Source organism: Monodon monoceros, unplaced genomic scaffold (genome assembly GCF_005190385.1).
Source record: "Monodon monoceros isolate NGI ecotype Baffin Bay Population unplaced genomic scaffold, NGI_Narwhal_1 Super_Scaffold_21, whole genome shotgun sequence".
Lineage (NCBI taxonomy): Eukaryota > Metazoa > Chordata > Mammalia > Artiodactyla > Monodontidae > Monodon > Monodon monoceros.
Window position 1 is genome coordinate 87,769,160 of NW_021703778.1, and position 26,567 is coordinate 87,795,726.

At 35.7% G+C, this 26,567-nt stretch overlaps 1 protein-coding gene across 2 annotated transcripts in view; it reads right to left on the bottom strand.

Annotated features, from left to right (window-relative positions):
* Positions 1 to 860: 860 nt before the first annotated feature.
* CASC4 (cancer susceptibility 4) overlaps positions 861 to 26,567 on the bottom strand; it is a 111,530-nt gene continuing 85,823 nt past the window's right edge. The window contains exons 9-10 of one of the 2 annotated variants that reach the window (XM_029238034.1): positions 9,665 to 9,832; positions 881 to 2,967 (exon numbers count right to left, since the gene is read on the bottom strand). In XM_029238034.1, coding sequence (XP_029093867.1) covers positions 2,897 to 2,967; positions 9,665 to 9,832 — 239 coding nt within the window. In that variant the 3' untranslated portion in view covers positions 881 to 2,896. Of the gene's footprint in view, positions 2,968 to 9,664; positions 9,833 to 26,567 lie in introns of both variants that reach the window. The other variant, XM_029238035.1, reaches the window with a different exon arrangement.

The window sequence follows — 26,567 nt, forward strand, 5'->3', positions numbered from 1 at the left end:
AACTTTGGAAATGTATTTGTGTCACACTGTTTGTCTTATTAAAACCATACGGTAAGACATGTGAAAGAACGGAAGTTTCCAAGGTCAGCCATTATGGGAAGTGACTACCTCCCTCATGTTTTTGTTTTTATTTTTTTTTTAAACATTCTCTGCCCTCATATTCTAGCAAATTTTGTTGTTACAGGATGATACAAATGAGAAGTCAAAAAGTCATACAATCTTATTTTTTTAAATAAAGGTATATGTTTGAGAAATGACTTTGAAGTCATATTTACATTTTCCCTGGAACCATCTTCCCATGTATATTTTATATTCTGCATATTCTCTTTATGGGTCAGTAACAAATAACCTAAACTTACGAGGTTCTCCCTAATCTTACCCCTTCCATACCTCTTTAGCCTCATTTGTCTTCTCCTTGCTCATGATACTCTAGCCTTACAACTGCAATGTTTCAGTTATGTGAAAACCTGATTATTTGGAACTTTATAGACCTTGGAACCTTGGAATTTTATTTATAATAGCTCTTATCACTATTTAAAATTATCTGATTCAAGTATTTACCTGTATATTGTCTGACTGCTCCCACTTGAATGTAAGCTCCATGAGAACAGAAACCTGGTCTACCTTATTTACTACAGTATTCTTACTACGTAGAACAACGCTGGGCACATAGGAAGCACTCAGAATTTGTTGAATAAACTAGCATTACAGTAAACAGTGCTAGTGTAAAAATTTCTGCCATTCTAGTTTAGCTTAGCTTAAAATGAATTCTAAATTTACTCAAATTTTAGTGTTAAAATCTAACTGCATCACATGAGTGTGATGTGTGTATATGTATCAGAATCAGCAAAATAGTAAAACAAGTTTAATTTTTAATTTATTAGAACCCAGTAAGTGATGGTTTTAAAAGCAGAGTTTCCATCAAATTAACACTTAATTCAGGGCAAAAATACATTTAAAAAACGTAAATCTTAAGGCAGAAGTAAAACGTTATAAAACCAGCATGTCTAATACAGACTGTAGAATGTCAGAATTTTAAGAGATTCACATAGTATTTTATAGCACTAAAATGTTAATACAGTCAAAAATATTATCAATTGATCCGAGATTTCTCAGTTTATAAAATGTCTAGACTGCTAATTGAAGAAATTTTGCTGTGTAAGTAATAGCTACCATATAACCAAGTGATTGTTTTTATGACAAAGGAACTAAGGCAGGAAATTTCATGGTTTTCATTTGTAAAGATTTTACAGTATTAAATATAAAGTATTACTAGGAATTTGTTTTAGATTCATCTTCCCACCCTAACTTCCAGAAGGTGTACATCAATTCCCTTTAACTCCACTTAAAAAAATCCTGTGAACTATCATACCTATTCATTATAGGCCTGACTCTACAGCAAAGCCATGAATTACTAACTTTGATATGGTAGAAAAAACAATTTTAGTAAGTCACTACATCTTTTCTGGGTTGCTAAATAATTTAAAACTGAAGTCTAAGAATTTCTAATTGAACAACCTTTTTTTTGTTTTGTTTTGTTTTAATCTCTGTAAGTTTGAATTTTGACTAGAACCTGAGTACGGGGGGGAAAAAAAAGCATCTCATGTTCATGTGCAATTAACAGTAGCCCTTCTGAAACACAGAGTTAACAAGCTTAAAGTTCTCATGATCAAAACCTTTTATTTGGGGGGAGGGGGATAAGATTTAGAAGTTCTTTCAATCAGAAAACAAGGATTAGCTAGCTTACACGTTCTACTGAGGAGTGTCAAAAAAGACAAATGCATTTAAAATAATTTTGTAAGTCTAGCAAATATGAGGTTTATGGGTTCTTAACTAACATATTAAGTAAATACAAAGGTTCTTCATCTTTATTACAAGCTTTTAAGCTATTTTAATAAAATGGCTGTAGATGTCACTGTACTTCTACTTATCTGTGCATTAATAAAAATCTGTTAAAATTGCTTATTTAATACTTCTGAAAAAGTCTAGTCAAATAAGATCACTAAAACTACCAGAGATGCTTTGAAATACTGATTGCAAATTCATTTCAGGGTTGATTTAGCCTCTTTCAGAATCTGGCATTTAAATCATTAATATCTTCACCAACTTTAACTCTGAAAATATAAAAATTTTAGCCAGTAACGGTTAAACCGTACTGGTATTACCTGAAAAACTAAAAATTGAAAATACATCATCGATCATGCATTTCACAATTTCATGAACTAAGTAAGGTAAAACTCATAAATATTGTTATGTCTTTGCAGGTTATCTCAGCTTCCATCAGGCCTCAGCTGAAAGCTTATCTGCCGAAACACATCATTACTCATGTAAAATAAAAAGAGTAGGGAAGTGATTTTGTACATTGCTGCCCAGTGTTTGCCTTTCAGGTTCCCCTCTTTCATGCAACTATTCTAGGTATGATTCCTTGAACAGCATGAGATGAGGGGTGGATAGAACAGAACACCTGTTGGGCTAACAAGCATGTATTAGTGTATTAAAAGTTTTCCAGTTGAATAATTGTTCTCTTTGTGGTTATGCTATGTGCAACATATAAACTGTACAATCATTTTTCCTGTTTGTCTATTTGTGGAAAGAATTAGCCTCAATAAAATGTAAAATATACATTAGTTTGCTTTAAATGCAAAGATTACAGTTTTGCTTACTTTGTTTTTGGCTCAACTGTAACATAACCCCAAAGTCTCTGCTTTAATAATACAATATGAAAAGTTCACATATGTACATGGGTACATTCTTTCATTTAAAATTTTCCTTAAATCTATCTCAATGTATCTTTACAACTGATACAACTGATCTTTACAACAAAAGTCAAAATCGACAAAGTAGAAATGATTCCATTTTACAGCACTTTAGGTTTTCTGAAGTTTTCCTTTACGGCTTAAAGGGCATCATTGAAATGTTGCTTTCCATAGTCTGCAGGATCCATTTGCAGTTCTTGTTCTTCATCATCTGTAAGGAAAATAATCAGGTATCAAGAATATTATTTTTAAAATCACTTACAGAAATCCAATCAAATAATCTCTCTCTTTTATTTTTTTCCTTCAGCCTTAATGTAGTTTTCTACTCGTTATCTTACACCTCTGTAAATGCTGTTCTGTTTCTTAGTTGCTTGGCAAATGAGTGAAAAGTCTGTAACTGTTTTGGAAAATCACTTAATTTTAACAAATCTTTTGATGATAGAGAAAAAAGAAAGAAGGGAAGGAAGAAAAGAAGAAAAGGTGGGGGAGAGAGAAAGGAAAGAAGAAAGGAAGAAGGGAAAAGAAAGAGGATGAAAGAAATAAGTAGAGCTAGATAGTTAGCAAAGCTTTAGGATTCCACAAGCACTGAGGAATTGATACTTTTATGTAAATATATTATTTCTATATAGATGGAAGTTAGTCCTTTAAATTAAAGCTTTGGTAGAAATTGTTCTTTATACATTTTCATGCCTTTAAAAACCAAACATTTTTTCTAATAGTAAAATTAATCCATAGTCATCAAGTAAAAATTAGAAAATAAAATAAAAGTTACTCATGATCCCCAAATTTAGTATTTAAATGAATTTCTTTGCTATTCTGCAAATAGCTTACCAGCAACTTCCCAAATGGAGTATGTTAAAAAACAACCTTTTCTTTACCGAAAAGAAAAAAACTATCACACAATATTATTAGACACTAACATCCTCAAAGTCACTTTGAGTAGCTGTACTAAACGACTCCATATAGTGCTTCAGAGTTCGACTTATTTGGCTATTGACAGGCTTTTCTGGGTCCTTCTCGGCTATCACCTGTCACTTCACTACTCTCAGCTTAACTACCAACAACAATTCTTCTCTTCCTTTCTAATTTTATAGTTATTTCTATCTTCAAGTTTTGAAATAAGACTGCTCAGAGTATTAAAATTAGTATTTTAATTAGAGCTTAAGAGGCTCCCTTTTTAGTACATTGTTGTTGTTTTTTTTTGCAGCACGCGGGCCTCTCACTGTTGTGGCCTCTCCCGTTGCGAAGCACAGGCTCCGGACGCGCAGGCTCAGCGGCCATGGCTCACGGGCCCAGCCGCTCCGCGGCATGTGGGATCTTCCCGGACCGGGACACGAACCAGTGTCCCCAGCATCGGCAGGCGGACTCTCAACCACTGCGCCACCTGGGAAGCCCGTACATGGTTTTTAATGACATCTTTTGGCTCCTCCACAGCCTTAAAAATAACTTTTGTTACTTTCTGGTTCACAGTTACAATTACCCAATAGTTTAGTTTTTGATATATTGAAGTATTACTATCATAACTGTCTGGGTATGTATTTTAAAGAGGGGTTGGATTCCAAATTCATATGTATACTATAGCTATCTCCAATCTATTCTTTTAGGTTTGATAGCTTTTCCACCCTCAGCTTCTGTAGTATATTGTATGGTAACATTTTGTTCAAGAAAGATGCCATGTGGTGTATGTACTCTGTACGTGTATTTGTATGTACCATGTAGTGTAAGTACTATGTATAAACTTTCCATAATGACGTGTTCTTATTTCTTCTTTACATTTAGTTATTAGAAATGCCAAACAAACCAACTTTCTCTCACCTTTCAATAACTTTCCTGTTAAATTTACAGAAATTCTCTTTTAGAATTGCAGGCAATCATTCTTCATATTCTAGCAAATTGATCTCATATTTTTAATACTGTAATTCAATAGCAATGATAACCCCAAATCTGTTAGGTGCAAAGGCTGAAATTACATCCATAATCACATTTGTATTTTGAAAATATACTAATCATTCTCTTATCAAAGAACTCTTCGTACTTTAAAAAATTATCTTGGTTTTAAAAAGGAAAATAATCACTGGCACCTCTCCAGAAAGCTCTCCTTAGGACCCATGTTATGGGACCTCACCGTATGGCTATAAACACATCTTTTAGGACTTTAGTAATTAAATGAAGACAATCACCATGGAGCAGTGGGAAAAGCTACTACATAAAGAAGAATTTCTAGAAATTTACAGGAAAGTTATTCAAAGGAAAAAATGATGTTACTTTTTGAGATTTTTAAATAAATAATTGTAAAGAGAAAACAAGATAACAGCAAAGGTCTAGGAACAGAAAAACAGAACCCTAGTCCTGGCTCAGGCACTTAACAAACATGATCTAGTTCCTAAATCTCTTTAGACTTCTAATTACCTTCTCAGTAGACTAGGGTAACAACTATTTTTCCAACTTCAAAGTAAATTAATGCATAGGAAGGCAGTCTTTACTTCCGAAGTCCTCTATAAATATAAGGAGGAGTTTGTTGGTTTTATTAACTTATGCTCTTTAGCAAAGTTTTAATATGGTGCCTTCACATTGCTTTTTCATAATTTCATAGGACTTCTGATTGCCTTTCTCTTACACTGAGCTACCATTTACATTAACTAGAGTCTACTTTCAGTGTAGCTATTCTAACCAGAATTCATGTTTCTACCAACAACCTCTTTGCATTTATCTATGACAAAATTACCTAACCAAATCTGATATACAATAACAGCCACTAAATACAATTATATGGACTGATATTTTATTTCATTTTACAAAGAAGCAAAATCTGTAAATAACTCATCAACATAAAGTGACTATTAAATATAAAGATATTTATAATTTATCAAATAATTTCTAAATTCCCTCTTAAGTCAAGAAAGGACCACCTCCATAAAGCAAGCTCTACCAAGCAAGAATGCCTTGGGGAAATAAGGCAGTGAGCCTCCATTAAAATGTACAAATTAGGGCTTCCCTGGTGGCGCAGTGGTTGAGAGTCCGCCTGCCGATGCAGGGGACACGGGTTCGTGCCCCGGTCCGGGAAGATCCTACATGCCATGGAGCGGCTGGGCCCGTGAGCCATGGCCGCTGAGCCTGCGCGTCCGGAGCCTGTGCTCCACAACGGGAGAGGCCACAACAGTGAGAGGCTCGCGTACCGCAAAAAAAAAAAAAAAAAAAAAAAAAAAGTACAAATTAATCCACAGGCCAAAGTGCAATTGTCCTCTGAAGCAGGCGTCCCAGGGAAAAAACTCTACACTTGCTTTTACTTTTTAAAAAATGATTTTATTTAACACTTACACAGTGCTTACAGTGTGAAAGATCCTGTTCTAAGTGCTGAATAAATATTTAAATCATACAATCCACATAACAATTGTTGAGTTAGGTAACTATATTTATCCCTATTTTACAGATAAGGATTTCAAGGCGTAGAGGTATAGGTAATTCACAAGGTCACAGAGCTAGTAAGTGGTGGACCTAGGATTAAAATCTAGGCAGTCTGGCTCCAGAATCCAGGCACTTAGGCACTATGCTAAACTTCCTTCCATAGGTATACTTAGTAATGTGCATTTCATATTCTATTAAACAAACTTGGAACTTCTATGGCATTAAAGATAAGAGTAAAGGGAATTTGTAAACATCCATATCCTTTTTATAATAAAGAATAAATTAAAAGATATATCTATCAGATGTGTAGTGTTTCCAGAGTTAATCTTTTAGTTAACCTTTTCATTGGATCATTAGCAGAAGTCAGGGAAAAAATGTTTACACCAATGTAAATAAAATAATATTTCTTTTAGGATGCTTCAGGAAACCAGGAATTAAAAATCAAAATAAACCAGGATTGTAAACACAGGAAAAACAGGCTTCACTTAATTCTACAGAAAACACTCTGCAGGCAGTACTGACCCAAATGATCAATATGCACAAACAGGCATCAGAGATAAAGCTGGAATTCTTTAGCTCCCTATTAGCAGAGATGCTGTCAAAGCCTCCATTTCATAATCCAGAATTTCGGAGACCAAAGTCAGTGTCTTTAGCTGAAGCTAGAACCTCAGTCCTGCAGCTGGAATGTCTAATACTAGGGACCCAACAGCTTGAGAAAAAACAAAACAAAACAAAAAAACACAACTGCTTCTAATACCAGGGAGAGCAGAGCAGAGCCCCTACTGGTAGAAACATTAAAGTGCTTCTGAAGTGCATGCTTCAATTTTTGAAATCTCTGGCTGCAGAGTTTCAATGGCAGCATAAAGTTTCCACTTTTCTTTCTAGGGTTTGGGGGAAGATGTTATTTTAGATGCTGAAATATGAAACACATTTGTCCCTAATACTTGTGTTACAGTGAATCCACTATGAATGTGACCACAAAATTTTAGAACTAAGAAGGATCATCTATGTATTCTAGTTCAACACCCTTACATTACAGATGAAGAAATGGTGGCCCAGAGAGTATAAGTGACTAGAAAAGCAATACACAGCTGGTCTCCTAGTTCTAAGGCTAACGGTTTTTTCCACTCTACTGCCTGCTTTCGCTGAAAATGCAAACTGACCTAGGAACCCAACCATTATTTTTACACTGAAGCTATGAAGAAATGCTTTTAAATACTCTAACTTAATAATAAACATTTGGAATACATATTGTTGATAAACTAGGGAAGAACCATAATTCTCACTCTCCACTTTTTAGACAGTTAATACTATACCTAAAGAATCTCTGAAAACATGTTTAAAATTATTTGGTATTAAATATTCAAGTCTCCAGTATTCCTTTTTAGTCAGTTCACCCAAACTTCTCTCTCTGTATTTGCTGGAGCAGATGTTCTTACATCTTTCTGTTCCCTATGATAAAGGAGTCCCTTAGTAGCTGCACTATCCTTCTGCTGCTATCAGCTAGTGAACCTCAAAATGGGATTAAAAAATGTTAAATGGCAATCTCCAGCTCAAGTAAGATTAACTTGCAAATGAGGAAACCCCCAAATTTAACCATCCCCTCCCTACTTCATTGAGAATATCATCTTAGGTCATTTCCTTATATTCCTTAGAATCAATGGATTTATTCTCTTGTGAAAGGAAAAGGAGGGGTTGAATGAGGGTACCGGGGACCTAAAGTAGAAAGTGGCAATGAGAACTAGGGGTGGGAGAGGGAGAAGAGCATAGGAAAGAGAGAGAGAAGGCACTGAAGATAAATGTATCTATTATGGATAAAAATCATAAAAATATCAAATGAGAACTTTGTGATAAAAGTCATCAACATTAAGATAGCCAAAATATAAGAAATAATTTTCAATACCACTGAAATTAATTGTTCTAATAAAAACCTCAAAATTATACAATGAGATGATAGAAGCTTCTATGAAAGAAAAACAGAGAATGTTTAAAGTGTAAACCAAGCAAGATTATAAGACAAGAAGTTAATGGGTTATTAACCTAGTCACAGTTGTAAGAATAAAAACTCAATGAGAAAGGCATAAAATGATCAGTTAACAGTATTTATTGAGGGCCCTAGGTACGCTAAGGACTACTGTGGGGGTGGGGGCTGAATATGAAGGCAGAAAAGGATACAAACAAAATAGAAGGCAAAATAAATGATAATTCCTGCCCTCCAAGAGCTTACAATCTAATTGGCAATACGATATGCATGCATGAAAAAGCCTTAAAACTAAGTTATAAATAATTGCAAATAAATATAATCCAAACAAATTACAAAAGCAATGAGAAATAAATGGTAAGATTTATGAAAAATGTATGAGATTGTAGAAAAATGGATGAGTACAATTTTTTCACTGATACCAAAAAGTGTTTGAGAATTTCTCATTAACATCCATATATAACTCCTAGCATTTATTAATCTCTTTCTAATCCAATAACCATTCTTCCCAAACTAGAATGTACTAACAAAATAATGCCTAGGTGGAAGTCAGAGTCTCTAGTTTTCCTTTTTCTATTAACTATGTAGTATTCTAGGACAACTATATTTTCTTCTGAGTTTTACAGAAACAATTCTTGTCAGGAACCTAAATAACATTTAATTACTTTAAAAAGAGTTAAGGAAGAAATCAAGATAGGTTACATTGAAAAATATTTCATGCAATGTATTATAAAATTGAATACTTCACACATTAAGTTCATAATCAATTTTTATAGAAAAGAGAAAAAGCTCCATAAATGCTACTAAATGATATAAGCAGGCAGAAAACAGGCCTAAGAACTTGCAATAAAGCAACATACTCTGATATGCATGCGTGGGTAGGGGTGCATGCAAACAAGTAGATTCTGAACTTTCACTAAGTTAAAAGTTCAGAAGGAACACAGTTAACAAGGAAAATATGTTGAATCTGTGTATTAAACACAAAACAGACAAATCTTCAAAAACTGATTGTTTAGTATAAATTTTAAGCCTCTCAGAACAAATTTCAAAACCAGCCTTCCTATGCTGAATCATTAGTGAAATAATCCTGTCTTCAGTGTGGACGAGACCATTCCCTTTGTGGCTGTCTGGTTAATATCTGTACTTAGAATGATGAAATGCTTTCAGATGAGAAATTGGAAAAGATTTTTTTCTGGGAGTATTTGCCTTAGGTAAAGTCTAGAGCCATTTTAAACAATTTAATTCTAAAATTTCTGAAGAGTCTGAGTTTCAGATTGTAACTATAAACACTAATATATATCACATAATAACTAAAAATGAAAAAAATTAAAATGATTTATTTAAAGGTCTACAAATACCACTATCATAAAATTGTTTTTCAAAATAAAATTGAAAAACTGCACAGAACCTCTCTGTATTAAGACTGTACTGCTATTAAGTGGGGAAAATTCTACACAAATTCAACCAAAAAACTTAGAGGTGGGTTTCACGGTCACAGCATGGAGGCCAGGCCCACGCTCACCTTGGACGTCTTCCTCTCCACCATCACCATCTTCTTCCTCATTGTAAGCCAGCTCAGCCTGCTTGTCTGCCTCATACTCACCTACGTTACCATCATCCCCATTATAATCCGCCAGTTTAGAGCCATGCTGCGGATCAACAGGGGATTCATTCTCATCAAAGAATCGGCCTGTGAAGTAGGTAGAGGATTAATTCAAGAGTGAAGAGAGAAGAAAAGAAGGGACCTATACTGGAGGTAGACCAGAAAGTAGATAAGGGAAACCTGGCAATTTTCAGGATACTGGTTATAAAAAAAAGATACACTTTCTGAAGGTTATCCAAGATAAAAGGAAATAAGAACGAAGACCGAAAATAATTTGATTTAAGAATTTCTCTTTTGTGTTAATTCCAGTACTTGCTGCTTAAGGTTTGAATGTTTTCTTAAAGAAAAGGGCACAATTTTCAGAATTGTTTTCCTAATAACCAACAACTTCTCTGATAGAAGTATTTGTCTAATTTAACACTTTAGGAGAAGAATAAATAATTTTATTACTAGATACAATACATATTTGAAATCTGTAGTCATTTACTGCTTTGTGAAATATCACTTTCCACGAATAATTTTGATAACTTTTCTTATCAGAATAAATGAGTACCGTGTAAGCTAGTTTCTTTTTGGAAAATAAGACAAACTAACATACTGGAGAGCTATTTTAAGTTTCTTCACTAACAGTGATTCACTATAGTCATGGATTTCCAAGGAGGGATGGCAAAGAGAGTAAACTATCAGAATCCCTAGTGGTATGTGTTTTGAAAAACATCCCAAGTAATTCTGATTTATTCTTTCTCATTTCCTGAACAATATTTCTAAAAGTCAATGACAGAGGAAGCTTAAGAAAGTTGACTGACATGAGGCTGTTATATTATATTCATAGCAATTAGAAATCAAGAAGAGCAACAGACATAACACCTACTGTAGAAAGCTATTCAACAATATTCAACAAATGGACATTGAAAATAAAAATGCTAGGCAAACTAAGGTGTGACTCACAACACAAGTTAAACTCTACTTTGACACTGAAGTGGCAAAAAAGTAAATTTTAGTAAATCCCTAAAATATGAATATCATTAACTTACTGATGATGTAAGAATTTAAGACTTTTTTAGAAATTATAAACATTTTCTATGATAGGTTTAAAAATTTTCAAATTATATTTTTAAAATCCACATTGCAATGAGACAAACTTCCTCTGCTTGGAAAGAAAAGTTAAGTACAAAGAGAAAGAATTATGGAGGTATTGGTCAATTTTACAGATGGCTCACCACATCATAAGGCCAATATATTTCTAATTGCTGTGTAAAGAGTCATTCAGGAAATATCAAAATACATAAACAGCTTATACAACTCAATATCAAAAACACAAACAACCTGATTTAAAAATGGGCTGAATAAACATTTTTCCAAAGAAGACATACAGATGGCCAACAGACACATGAAAAGATGCTCAACAACGCTAATTACGAGAGAAATGCAAATCAAAACCCCAATGAGGTATTACCGCACACCGATCAGAAAGGCTGTCATCAAAAAGTCTATAAATAATAAATGCTGGAAAGGGTGTGGAGAAAAGGGAATTGTTGTGCCCTGTTGGTGGGAAAAAGTAAATTGGTGCAGCCACTGTGGGAAACAGCATGGAAGTTCCTTAAAAAACTAAAAATAGGGCTTCCCTGGTGGCACAGTGATTAAGAATCCACGTGCCAATGCAGGGGACACGGGTTTGAGCCCTGGTCCGGGAAGATCCCACATGCTGCGGAGCAACTAAGCCCGTGCGCCACAACTACTGAGCCTGCACTCTAGAGCCCGCGAGCCACAACTACTGAGCCAGCATGCTGCAACTACTGAAGCCCGCATGCCTAGAGCCTGTGCTCCGCAACAAGAGAAGCCACAATGAGAAGCCTGTGCACCACAATGAAGAGGAGCCCCCACTCACCACAACTAGAGAAAGCCTGTGCACAGCCCATGAAGACCCAACACAGCCAAAAGTAAATAAAATTAATTAATTAATTAAAAACCTAAAAACTAAAAATAGGGCTTCCCTGGTAGCACAGTGGTTAAGAATCTGCCTGCCAATGCAGGGGACACGGGTTCAAGCCCTGGTCCTGGAAGATCTCACATGCCGTGGAGCAACTAAGCCTGTGCGCCACAACTACTGATGCCTGTGCACCTAGAGCCTGTGCTCTGCAACAAGAGAAGCCACCGCAATGAGAAGCCTGCGCACCGCAATGAAGAGTAGCCCCCGCCCACCGCAACTAGAGAGAGCCCACGTGCAGCAACGAAGACCCAAGGCAGCCTAAAATAAATTTAAAAAATAAAACAAAACAAAAAAAAACCCCTAAAAATAGGGACTTCCCTGGCAGTCCAGTGGTTAAGATTCTGCACTCCCAATGCAGGGGGCACAGGTTTGATCCCTGGTCGGGGAACTAAGATCCCACATTTGGCACTGTGTGTCCTAAAAAAAAAACCAAAAAAAAACCTACCATATAATCCAGCAATTTCAGTCTTGGGTATATATCTGAAGAAAATGCAAACACTAATTCAAAAAGATACATGTACCCCCCAATGTTCATAGCAGTATTATTTACAATAGCTAAGATACGGAAGCAATCTAAGTGTCCATCAATAGGTGAATGGATAAAGAAGATGTGGTATATATATATATATATATATATATATATATATATATATGTATATATAAAATGGAATACTACTTAACCATAAAAAAGAATGAAATTTTTGCCGTTTGCAACAACATGGACGGACAGGGAGGGTACTATGCTTAGTGAAATAAGTCAGACAGAGAAAGATACATACTGTATGTTATCACTTATACGTGGAATCTAAAAAGTAAAACTAATGAATATAACAAAACAGAAACAGACTTGCAGATACAAAGAACAAACTAGCAACAACGAAGACCCAACGCAGCCAAAAATAAATAAATAAATTAAAAAAAAAAAAAAGAACAAACTAGTGGTTACCAGTGGGGAGAGAAAAGGGGGGAGGTGCAAGATAGGGGTAGGGGATTAAGAAGTACAAAGTACTATATATAGAATAATTAAGCTATAAGGATATATTGTCCAACACTGGGAATAGAGCCAACATTTTATAATAACGTTAAATGGAGCATAATCTATAAAAATTTTGAATCACCATGTTGTACACCTGAAAATAATGTAATATTGTAAATCAGCTATACCACAATTAAAAAAATAGTCAATCAGGAAAATAGTTAAAGAACAAATCATACTCACATAGGCTTTTTTTTGGCGGGGGGGGCAGTTTACAACAGGAGACTGAAGTAAATGGAGATAATGAAAAAGAGCATAAAGTCATCTTAAATCTATTCTAGAATAGAGTTGGGTATGTACAATAAATAAATGGAAAAGTTGATAAAACAGAGTTAGAGAAAAGAAATGGATATACACGAGTTAAGAAGGAAAAAGAGTAACAAGAGAAGAATAGGTAAGCTATTTGTGAGAAAGACCCTGTCTCCTAATGATAGTTATACAAAACAAAACATTTTGGTGTCTTTTATTATTATCTGTTTCTCTAATGATAACATAAATGATGCCAATGTAAGAAAGAAAAAAGGGAGATTTATAGAAATCTATATTTTCTTTTTTTAATATGCAATATTATGGACAAAATACCTGGAGCAGTTAAATCATCTTTATGCAATGTGAAATTGCTGTTTTAAATATATAAACATTTTGATATGGTACTTACTAGTGAGTTTCTCAAGGTACACTATTTCCTCCAAGAAAATATTTTCATTTTTTATGAGAATTATGAAATATAGAAGACCAAAAAATTAGTCTAAAAAAGTTATTGCAAAATATAGTTAATTTAACTAATATTATAAGGACATGGTATATTAATCAAAGAAATGGTCGACCTGTACCTATTATAATATTCCAACAGAACAATTTACAAAGTTTCTTCTCTTTTTTTAAAAGGTGTTTGGTGTTCTGACTAGCCTGAATTCAGTCATAAAATTTCCATACTACAATTACAGTGACCTACAGAGATAATAAGAAAATCACTAACAAGAATGGATGACCACAATAGTAATTCATACAGTACAATAGACAACAAGAGACAAAAAAACAGAGCCAACTACATAAAATTGCCAGTCAAGTTGGGGATATCAAACTTCACAGTAGACAGTGAATGAATATGGCTATATAAATAAAATGCATGATGCTGATCAATATAACAGACTGCTAAATTATATATTAGGCATCATATTTGCAAAAAATTATACAAGGGAGAAATCAGTGTGGGTTAGAGCTAGAAAGGAAGGTTTCAAAAAAGAGGCAATCAGGTTTCTATAGTGTAGTGGTTACCATGTTTGCCTCACAAAAAAGAGGCAAATATATTGGACCATGACAGAGAGAAGGAAAGGAGCATTCAAATAAGAACGAAGATGGAGTACTCAGGAGACAGTAAAGAGATTAATTTGACTGGATTTATATTAGGAAGCAGAAAGATGAAGTCTGAAAGATGAAGTTTGAATTGGGAATAATTATGGAAGACCTTTAAAGTCAGAGATTTTAAAAGGCTTCCTATATCTACTTCACAAGGTCATTGTACACTGCAAAGAAAGGCTTGTCTTCAGGACTGGTCCTTGGCTTGATTGTGGGATATAACTTCTGAGCCCTTGAGCCATGCTTACCAGTTTGATTGGACAAATTTATCCTAATGAAGTGATTCATGGTGAATATTTGTTTTTGCTAGGTGGAGGCAGGCAGGTCTAGAGTCTGAATAGCTGACCTCAGTCACGTGGGCACTACGTGACTACATGAGGATACTACATGAATGACCCCCAATAAAAACCCTGGACACCAAGGATCACATGAGCTTCCCTGGTTGGCAACACTTCACATGTGTTTTGTCATACTTCTTTGCTGGAGACTGGAAGGAGACACCTGGAAGCTTACATCTGCTTTTTCCTAGACCTTGCTCCATGAGCTTTTCCATTTACCAATTTTAATCTCTGTCCTTCTGCTGTACTAAACTATAACTGTGAGTATTATAACTCCTCTGGGTCCTGTGAACTCTTCTATTGAATCATCAAGACTCAGGGTGGTCTTGGGGGACTCCCAACACAGCATCTTAATATATCTGTTCTGCAACTTGCTTTATTCCCTCCACATTATGCTTTTGAGATTTACCAATGTTGATAAATGTAGCTTTATTCATTTATTTTAACTCCTATGTGATTCCACTGTATGTCTGGTACATACACCTTGATATTATCATACTGATGATTGTTTTCAATTTTCAATGTAATAATAAATATTCTTGTACATGCCTCCTTATATATAAGAACGTTTGTAGGTAACATATTAGGTGCTAAATTGCATGGTATGTACATCTTCTCACACTTATGATCGATTTTTTTGTTTGTTTTTTTGTGGGTTTTTTTGCGGTACGCAGGCCTCTCACTGTTGTGGCCTCTCCCGTTGCGGAGCACAGGATCCGGACGCGCAGGCTCAGCGGCCATGGCTCACGGGCCTAGCCGCTCCGCGGCATGTGGGATCTTCCCGGACCGGGGCACGAACCCGTGTCCCCTGCATCGGCAGGCGGACTCTCAACCACTGCGCCACCAGGGAAGCCCCGATCTTTTGATTAACAAAAGTTCTTAATTTTAATAAAGCCCAATTTATCATCTTTTTCATTTATGGTTAGCTGTTTTGGGGGCTTATCTGGTTTTAGAAATCTTTGCCTACTCCACATCATGAATATATTCTCCTGTTTTCCTCCAGAAGTTTTATTAGCTTAAAATTTTAAATCTGCAATCTATCTTGAATTTAATTCTGTGTATTGTGTGAGATAGGGGAGCCAAGGTTATTATTTTTCCATTTGGCTATCCAACTGACCCAGTACTATTTATTGAGAAGACTATCCTTCCCCCCATTGCATTGCAGTATCAACTCTGTCATAAATCAAGTGACCATATATATGTAGTCAGTTCCCGTATTCTTTGTTCTGTTCCATTGGTCCATTTGTCCATTCTTGTGCAAATACCACACTGTCTGAATTACTTTATCAATAACAGTTTTTATAGTAAGTCTTGATATCTGGTAGTGGACATCAGTAAGTTTTTTTCTCCTTATAGATTGTCTTGGCTATTCTTAGCAAGACATATATATGTATAGCTGAATCACTTTGCTGTATACCTGAAAGTAACACAACATTGTAAATCAACTATACGTCAAATAAAAATAGTTACCTGCAAAAAGCTAAAAAAGTTTCTTTTTAAAAATTTCATTTTATATGTTTACTGCTGACATGTAGAAATGCAATTAATTTTTACATTAATCCTATATCTAATAACTTTGCTAAATATATTTATTTAATAGTTTGTAAATTGGTTTTGAATTTTCTACATAAAAATCATCTTAATATCAGTTTTGTCAGTTTTATTTCTTCCTTTCTAATCTCTATACTGTTTATTTTCTTTTCTTGTACTTTATTTCATTGACTAGGACCTACAGTGAAAAGCTGAATAAAAGTGATGATAATGGTTATCCTAGTCGTCTTCTGGATTTCAGGGGAAAGTTTTTTTTTTTTTAAAGTATCAGTTGTCTTCCAGTGCTCTGACTCTTACTTTATTTATTTATTTATGGCTGTGTTGGGTCTTCGTTTCTGTGCGAGGGCTTTCTCTAGTTGCGGCAAGCGGGGGCCACTCTTCATCGCGGTGCACGGGCCTCTCACTGTCGCGGCCTCTCTTGTTGCGGAGCACAGGCTCCAGACGTGCAGGCTCAGTAATTGTGGCTCATGGGCTTAGTTGCTCCACGGCATGTGGGATCTTCCCAGACCAGGGCTCGAACCCGTGTCCCCTGCATTGGCAGGCGGATTCTCAACCACTGCGCCACCAGGGAAGCCCCCTTAACCATTTTTAAGTGTATAGTTCAGTGGCATTAAATACATTGACAGTGCTGTGCAACCATCACCACCATCTATGTTCAGAACTTTTTTCATCTTCCCAAACTGACACTCTGTATGCATTAAACAATACCCCCTTCCCCACCCAGCCCCCGGCAACCACCATTCTGTTTCTATGAAATTTTACTACTCTAGGTACCTCATATAAGTGGAATTACAACAGTATTTGCCTTCGCCTTTTGTGACTGGCTTATTTCACTTATCATAACTTTTTTTTTTTTTTTTTTTTTTGCGGTACGCGGGCCCCCCGCCGCGGCCTCTCCCGTTGCGGAGCACAGGCTCCGGACGCGCAGGCTCAGCGGCCATGGCCCACGGGCCCAGCCGCTCCGCGGCACGCGGGACCCTCCCGGACCGGGGCACGAACCCGCGTCCCCTGCACCAGCAGGCGGACTCCCAACCACTGCGCCACCAGGGAAGCCCTATCATAACGTTTTGAAGGTTCATCTATGTTGTAGCATGTGTCAGAATTTCATTCCTTTTTAAAGCTGAATAATATTCCATTGTATATATATGCCACATTTTGTTTATACATTCATTTGTTGAATACTTGGGTTGCTTCCACCTTTTGGCTATTGTGAATAATGCTGTTATGAATATGAATGTACAAATACCTGTTCAAGTCCCTGTTTTCAATTCTTTGGGGTGTATACCCAGAAGTGAGAAGCCTCTTTTATAGTCCTTTTATTTTCATGTTTTCTACATGTTTGTGTTTAAGATTTAGTTGTAAACACTATATATAGCTGGATTTGATTTGCATATCTTTTTATCATCTCTTATAACAGATAACTTTAATCTGTTTATATTTATCATGGTTTTTGTAGTATTTGATCTTAGTTCTTTGATTTTACTGTTTGGATGCCTTTCTTTGAATTTTCTTCTTCCTTTCTTTTAATATTATCTCCTATTCCTCCTCTACCCACTTAGTACATCTTCATTTTGTCCTTGCTGTCCTCATTAGCTGGTATAATATTCTATGTTGATAGTTATTTTCCACTCATCAGGATGAAGATATTATTCTATTATTGTCTGGCATTTAATTTGCTGATGAAAAATCTGCTGTCAATATAATTGTCATTCCCTGGAAATAATCTATATTTTTTGGTATCATTTAAGATTTTTCCCTTTATTTTTGGATACTCTGAGGTTCTCCTACAATGCCTAAAAGCAAAGACTTTCTTCATTTACCCCAGGCATATCTGATCTAACAATTCATGTCTTTCTTCAACCTCAGAAAACTCTGAGAACTTTAAAGTTTTCAAATATTGATTATCTACCATTTACTCTATTCTCTACCCAAAACTCCTATTAGACACACATATATATTCTGTCTCTCTTAACATCTCTGTCACATATACATATGATATATACTTATCTCTATATCTATGTCTTTGCTACTCTGTGCTACGTTCTTGTTGAATATCTCAGTACAAGATTCCTAATCAGTCAGTCAACTATGTTCATGGTCTATCTCATAAGTTGATTTTTTATTTCAATGATTATACTTTTCATTTCTAAAATGTATAGCTAACTGTTTTTGTTTTATTTCTGCCTGTTTCTTAATCTCTTCTTTTTTTTGAATAAGTTATTTCGTCATCTCTCTTTGAGGACCCTTAAACACAAAAATAGTTTTCATGTTTCAATTGTTGGTATGTTGGCTCTCTTAGCATTAACATTTTTCATATATTTGGGGGTTTTGGTTTGCTGATTAATTTTCAGTGTGGATGTGTGTATGGGGGGCGGGGTATTTGTGTTTTTTCTCTTCTACCCTCTCTGTGTTCACCTATATTATCTATTCATTTTATTTTATTTTATTTAAAATAAAATTATTTTATTTTATTATGTATTCATTTTAGAGATGTCCCAGTTCCCCAGTCTAGGATAAGATTTTTAAATCACATTTCTGAGTTTCTATACCATGATGCTATTTGGGATAGCACAGATTCATTACAGAACTAATAGTGATGTGGTATGACCATGCAGTATGGTCATAAGGCTGCATCTGCAGGTTTCTGGCTCCATAAGCCTTCAGGTTGCTAAACACTGTAGTTCTTGATGGCAGTCAGCAACATTTATTTTCTGCTTCCTCTGCCAAGGAAGATGGGGCCTTATTTAGATCCTGGCATTAAGCAATAAGCCTGGCTCCCATTATATTCTTTTGCTCTTAAGAGTCAAATTCCTTGAAGCCTCATTTCCAGACCTGGAACCTAATAGGTCTAATCATTCATTTCCTTTCATCATCGTGTATTTTTGTTTCGTTTCTTTTTTCTTTTTTTTTTTTTTTTTTGCGGTATGCGGGCCCCTCACTGTTGTGGCCTCTCCCGTTGCGGAGCACAGGCTCCGGACGCGCAGGCCCAGCGGCCATGGCTCACGGGCCCAGCCGCTCCGCGGCATGTGGGATCCTCCCAGACCGGGGCACGAACTCGTGTCCCCTGCATCGGCAGGCGGACTCCCAACCACTGCGCCACCAGGGAAGCCCCTGTTTCATTTCTTGACCACAGTAATTTTTAACATGTTTTTGAGATTATCAATATCCTTTTAGTTCTCTCTTTTTACATTTTATCGATTGTTATCTGTGTGAGCAGAGTGGATATCTCAAAGGTGATAAACCCACTAAGCCATCTAGATCAGAGGTTGAAAAATACTTTAAAAAAATCCATACATAAAATCATGTACTCTCTGATACACTACCTTGTCTCACCAAGTTGTTCAGGGGAATCATTAACCACAGTTAAATAAATGAATTTCTGCTGCTACTCACCCTGGAGCAGGCATACAGAAAAGCCCATATTGATCAACAATCACCACCTACTGTTTTGAAAGTCCTTGTGACTTTCAGTACAGGGCTGACATTTGAAATGAACTGTTTTCTCAATTCAAGGCATCTCAATATACAGAGTACAGCCCTCCTAATTGGCAAACAGGTGGGTCTTCCATGAATTCTCCATTTCAACTACTTTGGAGGATGTCTGACTATTTCTTTGAAGTGTGCCTCCAGGATACTCTGAAGTATCCCCTAAACTATATTTTGTATCACCATATAGACTACATTCTACATTTTAAATTAAACCAACGCAAATATATTTTCTAAATAATGGCAAAACATGCCAACAAATTACCTAGCCATTTTTGCATGATGTGGCAAGACAAAATTAAATTTATAAAAAATGTATCAATGTAAGTGTGATATATTAAGTTATAAAATATGCTAAATTTAAAACTGTCAAAAAAATTGTTGTGGTTATGTATAAAATCTAAGATTTTCCCCCTATGTCCAGTAGTCAGTTTCAACAAAATTTTCAACTTGTTCTAACAGCATATCATTTAGTATCTACAGGATCAAATACTTTTATATTCATTACCTATTTACACTTCTATTATTTGTACTTATTGATCTCTACATATACCTTTGGTCTCTAGATGAAGTAAAATTAGATGACGATATGGACTGAGATTATAACTGTCTCCATGATGCAAAAGGAGTCAGGACAGAAAAAGAGATTTCTTCACATACTCAGACACTTTCTTCCTACTCCTACTTCATACCTTTCATTTATCAATAAGGCCTCATTATGATAACAGTGTTCTGTCTCTGGCATTTTTAACGCAGTACCTTTTTTCTCGAGACTACCATCTCCTCACTTACCATTTTTCAATATTACTTCTCAGTCTAATACCCCTTGCTCGCTAACTTTTAGGTAATACTTCCCTCTCAAGCCCAGTCTAACCTCATGTACCTTTCTATACTGCCATGAGGTTAACTACAAGGTTTCTAACATACAGCTAAGCCCCTGCCCTGGATCAACTACAAGGTTTCTATTCTATATTCTCATGTTATAGAAAGGGGTCACAAACTCAAACGCCTCCAAGTATCAGACAAGCAAGATAACTGGATGTATTATGTCAAAGTGCGATTATGAGAAATGGGACAAGGCAAGTCTCATTCTAAACAGAATAGTCATAATCAGTTCCAGTGATTATGTCAAACAATCTGGTTTAAGAGAATTAGAGACTGGGAATTTTACATGAAATCTCTTGACTTTTAAATACTGGCAACTATTTCAGATTTTTAAAAATCACTGTGTGGACTGAACAAAACTAATATGCTAGCTGGATATGGTGAAGTGTCATCAGTTTTCAATCTCTGCAAAGAATTATTTTTGCTATTTAACAAAGTTTTGGAAACAGAACATATAGATCTAGCCTAACACAAGATCACTTTCTTCAAATTCCACTAAAGCCTGGCCATTCCTATAAGCCTTAATCTCCCTAATGAACAAATACACTTATCCCTCATCTGCTATTCTAAACATTCTCTTTTACCTATTTTGAATACAGATGGAAAAGTGAAGTTAACAATTAAAACTATAGAGGGAACTCCCTGGCAGTCCAGTGGTTAGGACTCCATGCTTTCACTGCTGAGCGCCCAGGTTCAATCCCTGGTCGGGGCACTAAGATTCTGCAAGCCACACAGCATGGCCAAACAAACAAACAAAAACAATTAAAACTACAGAGAAAAATAATGCCCTTAATGCTTATTCATGAAGAATAAAGTCAGAATAAAATGGCAAAATATTTTTAAAAGACAATAGAAATGGAAATTTAGTATATAAAAACTTAATACACACAATGAAACAACAGAGGAAAAACTGTGGTTACAAATGCATAGTGTTTTGCCTAACAGGCGTTTGATAAAAGTTTGTTTATAAGTTAATATATTAGTAAGAAAGAATTAAGTGTGAAGAATTAAGTATCTGTCCAAAAACTTAAAAGGGGAATAAAGTGACAAGTCACAAATAGCAAAGAATAAAATAAAAGGCAGATTGAAAATTAAAAAGTGGCAAAATTAGTAGTTGGGTTTTTGGAGAATAAAAAAAAATTTAAACAATCCGTAAACTACAATTTAAAAAAAGAGAGACTATAAAAGATTCAGGACTAAGAATTTTAGAATAAAGAAATTAAAAGTAGGGAACTTCTCATGTATTATATAATTTATGACCAAGTAATCATTTTGATTGTGTGACTAACTACAGAAATATAAAATTCCAAAAGTAATGCAGTAAGTTTAACAAATGTTTACTATGTACATGCATGGCTGGGAAAATAAAAAAGAATAAGACACAGTTCCTGCCCTTGTGAGTTACCACTGTAACAGAGAAGACATGTATACAAACAGTTATAGGATTCAGGACACACCCAACATTGAGGTCCTTTAATCTTTTGTTTTCCAGATTTAAGGAACCCCTTTGCTCTTATCTCTTAAGCTATCTGTAACACAGCAATTTGGTGTTATTTATCTTTATTCACAAAAGTATACTTTTGTGAATAAAGATAAAACAACTACTTTTTCTCCCTACCTTTTTTAATCCCTCCAGAATTCAGGAGCTCTTAGTCAGAAATCTTGTTTTCATGGCAATATAGTTATTTTAAGTTCAGTAAGAATCTGCTCTCCTTGTAATAGAACACAGTTGGAAACTTTGGCTATATTACCAAGGCTCTCACTAGAATGTCATATTTGAGAATGATGCATAAAATCAGATATGACCAGACAGCTTCATGGAACTAGGGCTGGGTTTAAAGTGTCAATACTTATAAACTGCCCCCATCCCCCCTCGGAAAAACCAGCTTATACCTGGTATACAAAGTTCCCAGCCTTACAGATGAATAAGGAAGGTCACTTCCTGGCAGGCCCAGGAACTTCAGGATATCTTGTGAACCTCAAGAAGATAGGAATTGTCTCTAGGTACTGCAGGCGAAGTCTGAAGGTGAGTCTCTGGCTTGGCTTCCTCACCTCCAGAGGCTTTTAAAAATCCAATCTGAGAATCCTTATGAAAAGTTCCAGCAAAGAAAACTCAAAAGACCTATGTGGTCAATCACTATTCTTGTACTCACATAAATAATCAGGCCAAGTTTAATGAGACTAGACTTATTTTGAAAAATAGTCTTTGATTATCTTTGATAGAAATGGGGTGACTATAGAGAGAAAAATGATGCTTCAATAGAAAATGACAGTAAACCCTTGTGGCTATTAAATACTAGTCCTATTTATTGTCTTTAAGATCTTGTTACCTACCTGCAAACTAGACTAGATGCGGAATCCTTTTAGTTTCCTTCAATATTTGGCTGCAACTCTCCAAATTAAAGTTTCCAATTTTTCTCAGCCCTTCTAACTTTGAATCATTAAAACTTAAAACTGTCAATTTCCTAAAGCCTTGCAAGCTGAAGATGGACAGTTTGATATAAACTTCAGAGAAATCACCACAACAGTTCATGTATGGACAACCTTTGTGCCTGTTGCCATTTAGGCCACTTAGAAAGTTCAACAGATCACCTGATGACATTACCAGATATTCAAGGAAAAGCTGTTATATTGCCAATGCAATATAAAGCATCTGAAGATGGTTCAGGTCCAACATCTAGAAAATCTTCTTGATTGACTGTCTTCTGGACTAAAAAACCGAGTTTACAGTTTGTACCAACCATTAACCTTTGTTTTTCTTATGTTTCCCTTGAAATACCCAGGACTGAGACTAGTTCAATGGGTTATGGAGCAAGCTAACAACTCAGTTTCTGGATTGTGAAACTTCATATGGAACTTTCAGACAGGGGAATGACAGGTTTCAGGACATGCAACCTGAAAACACAGCACCTTGAAATATCAAATATTTCAAGCTGAAGGAGTTTGAGAAATGGCATGTGCAGAAAGGACTTTCTGACCTTCCCCTGAAGCAGGTCATAAAACCCTCATGTGAGTGGTATCCTCCCTATACCTGGAGTAAAGGAATATCCTTATATCCAAGACAGAAGAACATCAAGAAGAATCTGAACAAATGAGCCTTGCTAAATTTCTCCCAGTTTACTACACTTACTTCATATCCTTTGTCCTATCATATCTTTCCACTCTTCATCAAGCCTATTACAAAAACATTCAAAGCTAAGTATTTAGCATTGATTGGAAAAGGAATAGTTGGTCCAAAATCTGCCTGTACCATAGTGAGATACCAGATTGCACTATTTAATTATGTAGCAGCTAATAAAAAAAAACCCAAAGGATTTGGAAGGAATATTCAGCTGTCTAAGACTCCCATTAATTTGGGCAAGATAAACACATTTCTTTTGAAGACTGAATAACAAATTTGTTGAAGCGTTCTCAATTGGAGGGGGAAATGGAATATTACTCAGCCATAAGAAGGAACGAAAATGGGTCATTTGTAGAGACGTGGATGGACCTAGAGACTGTCATACAGAGTGAAGTCAAAAAGAGAAAAACAAATGTCGTACATTAACGCATATATGTGGAATCTAGAAAAATGGTATAGACGACCTTATTTGCAAAGCAGAAATAGACACAGACGTAGAGAACAAATGTATGGATACCAAGAGGGAAGGGAGAGGTAGGAGGAATTGGGAGATTGGGATTGACTTATATACACTATTGATACTATGTATAAAATAGATAACTAATGAGAACCTACGGTATAGCACAGGGAACTCTACTCAGTGCTCTGTGGTGAACTAAACGGGAAGGAAATCCAAAAAAGAGGACATATATGTATACGTATAGCTGATTCATTTTGCTGTATGGTAGAAACTAACACAACATTGTAAAGCAACTACACTCCAATAAAAATTAATTAAAAAATAATAAATTGGAAGGGAAAATTAGCCTAATAATATAGATTTGCACTTCAAACACTAATCTAGAGGAAACAAAAAGTAGGCAAATATGTTCCCAATTCTGAGTTAATTATTAACTCGGAGGGCTGAGCCCATGAAGTTCCAGACATGAATAATGATCACTCATTTGTATCAAATCTATAACTTGTTTATTGGCAAAGGAAACCTCTTCTTTATGAACGGGTCACTAAACACGTTTTAGACTTCAGAGATAATTCATGAAAAAAGGAAACTTTTGCAGCATATTGACATTCTCATTTACCATTTCAGTTACTTGGAGGTAAAACTTATCCTAATGTTAATCTAAAATATTAATCTTGAAAATGGATTTTTAAGAAAGAAGGTATCACTCAAAATAGAAAAAAGACAAAAAATACTACATATACATTTCATTGATTCTAAGATGGACTTTTTCACATTTAATACTGCTAACATCAGGATACATCTTCAAATCAGTGATGTGTCATAGTGTAATTGGCAGCAACTTTTTTCCTTTCTTGGTGGTAAAAAAAAAAAAAGTGTGTTGGGACTTCCCTGGCAGTCCAGTGGTTAAGACTCCACACTTCCTTTGCAGGGGACACGGGTTTGATCCCTGGTCAGGGAACTAAGATCCTGCAGGCTGTATAGCGTGGCCAAAAAAAAAAAAAAAGTGTTGAACTTAAAATTAATGACTTTCAGATTCAATGAAATATGTGATCTGTCTTCTGCCTTTCTCTGTTTAAACTGAATGGATATCTCTCCCTCTGCTTCTTTTTTCCTGCCTTTAAAAATGTATCTTAGGGATTTCCTGGTGGCACAGTGGTTGAGAGTCTGCCTGCTGATGCAGGGGACACGAGTTCGTGCCCCGGTCCAGGAAGATCCCACATGCCACGGAGCGGCTGGGCCCGTGAGCCACGGCCGCTGAGCCTGCGCGTCCGGAGCCTGTGTTCCGCAACGGGAGAGGCCACAGCAGTGAGAGGCCCGTGTACCGCAAAAAAAAAAAAAAAAAAAAAAAAAAGTAAACTCAAAAAACACTTCCTTTTCTATAATAATTGCATGCGTAAAAAGTGTTGTGTGTATGTATATATATTTTACATATACATATTATGTAAACATATAATTTTATAGTTAGACATATTATTATGGAATATGTTGAAATTAGGGAATTTGAAATTATTTCACTAAGGGGAGGAGACAAAAGAGGAAATTCTCAGTAAAAGGGTGGGTAAACTCATACAGTATTTCCATAATCATGTTTTGGTTTGTACCAATAGTTTATTGCACAATGACCTGGAGAGAGCCACCTTGATACTGACTGAAAACAAAACGAAGATTAAAAACTTTCTTGGGGGCTTTCCTGGTGGCGCAGTGGTTGAGAGTCCGCCTGCCAATGCAGGGGACACGGGTTCGTGCCCCAGTCTGGGAAGATCCCACATGCCGCAGAGCGGCTAGGCCCGTGAGCCATGGCCGCTGAGCCTGCGTGTCCGGAGCCTGTGCTCCGCAACGGAAGAGGCCACAACAGTGAGAGGCCCGCGTACCGCAAAAAACAAAAACAAAAACAAAAACAAAAACAAAAAACAAAAAAAAACTTTCTTGGATATAATGTTCCAAAAACTTTTTATTCATCTTATATTTTTTCTCAGTTATATCCAAATGATGTCAGTAATAATAATGCCAATTTCTCTAAACTAAACCACTTCTGCATAAATCATTTTTATAATGTAAAATGATTAAATTTTCTGTACTACTACAGTAATTATTTCACATATATATACTTACTGTTTAAATTTAAAAAAAAATAAAAATTCAGGTTTAACCATTTATTTGGGTCTCCTTTTCCTTATGAAGGGCCCTGTGTCATGTTAAATAAATTTGTAGGGTTTTTTTTCCTGTTAATCTTTCTCAGTTTAATTTTCAGACCCAGCCAGGGATCCTAAAAAGGTCATGGAAAAATTTTTCCTCCCCTTCAACAGTTAATTACAAAATGATGTGGTATATACACTAATGATAATATGTTCAATGGATTGAAGTACAGTTGACCCTTGAACAACATGGGGGTTAGGGGTACTGACCCTCTGCACAGTCAAAGATCTACATATAATTTAAAGTTGCACCTCCATACATGCAGCAACCACATCCTCAGATTCAATCAACTGCAGACTGTGTAGTACTGTAGTATTTACTAGTGAAAAAATCCACATATAAGTGGACCCATGCAGTTCAAATCCATGTTGTTCAAGGGTCAACTATACAGTGAGAA